Source organism: Rhizopus microsporus, assembly GCF_002708625.1.
Source record: "Rhizopus microsporus ATCC 52813 unplaced genomic scaffold scaffold_49, whole genome shotgun sequence".
Taxonomy (NCBI): Eukaryota; Fungi; Mucoromycota; class Mucoromycetes; order Mucorales; family Rhizopodaceae; genus Rhizopus; species Rhizopus microsporus.
In genome coordinates, this window is record NW_019671964.1 from 5,115 (window position 1) to 9,139 (window position 4,025).

Below are 4,025 nucleotides of genomic sequence, written 5' to 3' on the forward strand. Positions count from 1 at the left end.
CACGTAATCTTATCATGTATGAGTTCACTCTATTCATACCGATTACAATCGTTTATCTCAATGACAGTGCTTAAGCAGACATTGTTCTACGACATAATCCCCTCCCAGGTATGTTCAATGCCGTTTAGATCTTTTATTGGAATTATAGCCTTTACTAACTCTTTTATATGTTGTAGAAGAATGGCTGTTTCCATTAAGATCTAAGGACATCTTTCTTTTACCCGATTTGGAATTTATTGTACTTACATTGTCAGTAGATTCACTTTTGTTAGATTTCATACTATACTTCTTTTTAATATCTTCAGGTATTATGCCAATTCTTTGCCAGTATTCAGTAATGAATTTAGGATCAGCAAAGTTGGAAGCAGGTTCCCATGTGTCGTCACTTTTACTATAACCTTTCCATCTGCACTTATAAAGATATTTACCTTTTTCCTTTTTATGTGTCAGAATGGCTTCCACTTGATAGAACTTGTCTGTAGATATAAGCTCATCTTGAGAGATAAGTTTTAAGGCAGAAGGTGGGTAATTCTTAGGTAATAATTCACCCATTTCATCTTCTAATACATACGATCCCCCTTGAGTAATTCTTTTCACTTTATAAGGGCCTTGATAATCAGGATCTAGCTTATTGGTCTTTACATTTACTTTTACCATTACATAGCTGTTTTCAGGGATCGTTATAAGCTTATGTGACGCATCAAACCTTACTTTCTGTTTGTTTGTTATTATTTGTGTTCGTTCATGTATGGCAGGAAATACAATCTCCGTTAAGCGCTTTATATTTGCTAGGAGTTCACTGTTTATTTTTTCCTTAGTTGCCTCATTTTTTTCTTGACTATAATCTTCAAAGTCATTCATGTTGCGACCGAACATTAAAGTAAAAGGTGGCGTCTTAGTGCGTTCATTTACTTTACCATTTAAGAAGAGTTGTGTAGATGGTACATATAAATCCCAGTCAGCTTTAGCACCCTCGATTTGTTTCTTTATTACATTTACAGCCGATTGTACCCAACGTTCACTTACTCCATTAGCTCTTGGATGGTAACTAGAGATGAGTCTATGATCATAGCCAGCATTTTCAGCCAGCAACTGCATAAGCTCATTTACAAATTCACCTCCATTATCAGATTGGATTATACGTGGGAAGCCGTAGTTTGAGAAAACATCGATTAAAGCCTTTACAATCGTCATAGACTGCTTATCGGGCAAGGGTTTCAAAACACAATAACGTGTAGCTATGTCAACCATCACAAGTAAATAATTGTTACCAGAGAGTGAAGTCTTCATAGGTCCAGCAAGGTCAATACCCCAACTATCACCAGGCAACTTAGCAGTAATGGGCCTTAATGGATTATAACCCTTCTTGATGATGTTAAATTGTTGACAGGGAGTACAACTCTTAACAAGTTCTACAGCGTCCTCTTTGAGGTTATTCCAGTAGATACCTTTACGTTTTAGAGCATGGTAAATTGCATCAGAACCAAAGTGTCCTTTAAGATGCTCACGTAGAAGAATTAACTTTCGTTCTTCTTTAGGAGGTGTCATATATTCACCACTATCTTCACTAGGTAGTTTACTAGCTGCTCTATTCAAAAAGCGAGCTTTATCCCCTCCCAGTTCATTGCCAGGTTCATCGATTTCATATAGACGGGATAGCGTATCAGGAAGGATATTATCAATACCTGGCAAATGAACGACTTTAAAATCATACTGGAGCAGCGTATCGAACCAATTTATAAGCATTGCATTGGCGATTTTCTGGGTGTGTAGATAGGAAAGTGCCTTATGATCTGTGTAAAGGGTAAAGTGATTTCCCCACAGGTACTTATGGAACTTCTTTAAAGCATACACAACTGCTAGTAGTTCTCGCTTAGTGGCTGAGTAGTTACGTTCACTTTTAGAAAGACCTTTCGCCATCATGGAGATATAGCGTATCTTCCCGTCAATCTTTTGATATAGAACTACACCCACACCAATGTTAGAGGCATCGGTGGCAACATAGAAAGGCTCATTTAAATCAGGATAAGAGATTAAGACATTCTCCTGTAGCACTTTCTTTAGATTGTCAAAGCAGGCTTGGTGTTTACTGTTCCACACCTTAGTCAAAGATTTTACATTTCTCAACGCATCCAGAGGTGCTAATAACGTGGATGCCTTAGGGATATGGGGCCTAAAGTAGTTTATGAGTCCACAGTATCTCATTATATCCTTTCCTGTTTGAGGTACAGGGAATTCCTTCACATTAGCTACTTTACAAAGATCAAGAGAGATACCTTTAGGAGATATTCTGAAGCCTAGCAGACTAATTTTATGTTGAAAGAACTTACACTTATCAGGATTTAACTTGAGATTTACTTCTGTGAGTTTATTTATTACTCTACTTACATGAAGTTTATGTTCATCCATTGAATTAGAGGCAATGACAATATCGTCAACAAAGCATTTAGCAAATGGCATGTTTTCAAGGACGATACTCATGGTTCTCTGCATAACACTAGAAACGTGCTTTAAACCAAAAGGTGTACCGATAGGGACATATTGGACAGAGTTCCATGAAAATGCTAACTTATGGGCATGATCATCCCTTAGTTTCAATGAGTTAAAAGCTGATTTTAGATCTAACGTGGAATAGACAGATGCACCTTTCAATTCTTCAAATATTTCCGAAATTTTAGGCAAGGGCATACGATCAATTGACTTTAGAAGAGTATTAATATGTCTGGGATCATGACACACACGATATCCTGTTATCTCTCCCTTAGCGTTGGTCTTCTTTACTACAGTCAATGCAGAATTCCACTCAGTGTTAGCAGGAGCTCTCTTAATGACACCATTCTCCAACCATTCATCAATTTGATCCTGAACTACCTTATGATACTTTAAAGCGATAGGATAAGGACGTCTGAAAGATGTTACATCGACTGGAGTTTCAATTGAGACAATAGATTCAGGTATAGTACAAAATGAACCTTTAGATATGTCTTGATTCAATCGAATTAATGGTTTAATCGCATCCAAGGCTTTTTGATATTCATCAGCAGTACCTGCAGGACAGTTTTCATAATCTGACAGTTCATTATCAGCCTCCGTTAAGAGTTCACTGAAATCATCATAAGAACGTTTACAATCCTGGTCACTATTGTTACTATCTGTATCATTGTCACTCCATTTATAAGGAAGACCTACAAAACCAATACCAAGCTTAGATATAAGATCAGTTCCAATACTCAAATCATGATTATTTGTTAGATTCATTACTTCAAAAATATGAGTGAAACTTTTACCATTGCACTTGATGTTTAACTTAGTATAACCAATCCTTTTAATAAAAGAAGAAGAATCAGCCAACTTTATGACATCATTATTTTGCACATTATTAAAAAAAGAAATATTATTTCTCAAGCAGTACGTTTTATTCACAGAAGAAAAATTGGCACCCGTGTCTAAAATGGTCATGGCCTTCCTATTATTCACAAGGATAGGAAAAGTTATAGAATTATCATTAGTACCCTTAAAATCTCGAGTAATGACTATTTCTTTATCTTTTTTAGACTTACAATCTAGAGCCATACGGTTTAATTGACCGTTTATATTGTCTTCTTCATCGCACTTATTGGCAGTACGAATCGCCATTCGAGAGGTTTTGCTTATGTTACCCTGATTCTTTGCATCAAGAAACTCTTGACACTTATGTCCTTTCATCCAGGGTTTATTGCAGAACGCACAAGGCTTATTTATCCAAGTGGGTTTACGAAGAGGAGTAGAAGGTGATTTATTAGAAGACACTTTATTAGTACCCGAAGATACTTTACTAGTGTTGTTCAGATCACGAGAAGCCACCTCCGCATACGAGTTACGTGCTCGTTTATAGGGAGATTTAGAGGAGAACAGAGAGTCTTCACCAGAAGCAAGAACAAGATCAACTATTTGATTTATAGACGTAGGAAGTGTCGTACCAAAGTGAGAGGATAAGGCAACTTGCATCATAGACTTAACGTTCGGTTTCAATGAAGCAAAGAACA

The 4,025-nt window shown here is 36.7% G+C and overlaps 1 protein-coding gene across 1 annotated transcript; it reads right to left on the reverse strand.

Annotated features, from left to right (window-relative positions):
* Positions 1-2,466: 2,466 nt before the first annotated feature.
* Positions 2,467-2,694, reverse strand: RHIMIDRAFT_184162 (uncharacterized protein; the record flags this gene model as incomplete). The annotated part of the gene is made up of 1 exon (XM_023605829.1): positions 2,467-2,694. A coding segment is annotated over one exon (228 nt), but the record flags the coding sequence as incomplete, so codon positions are not given.
* Positions 2,695-4,025: the final 1,331 nt, after the last annotated feature.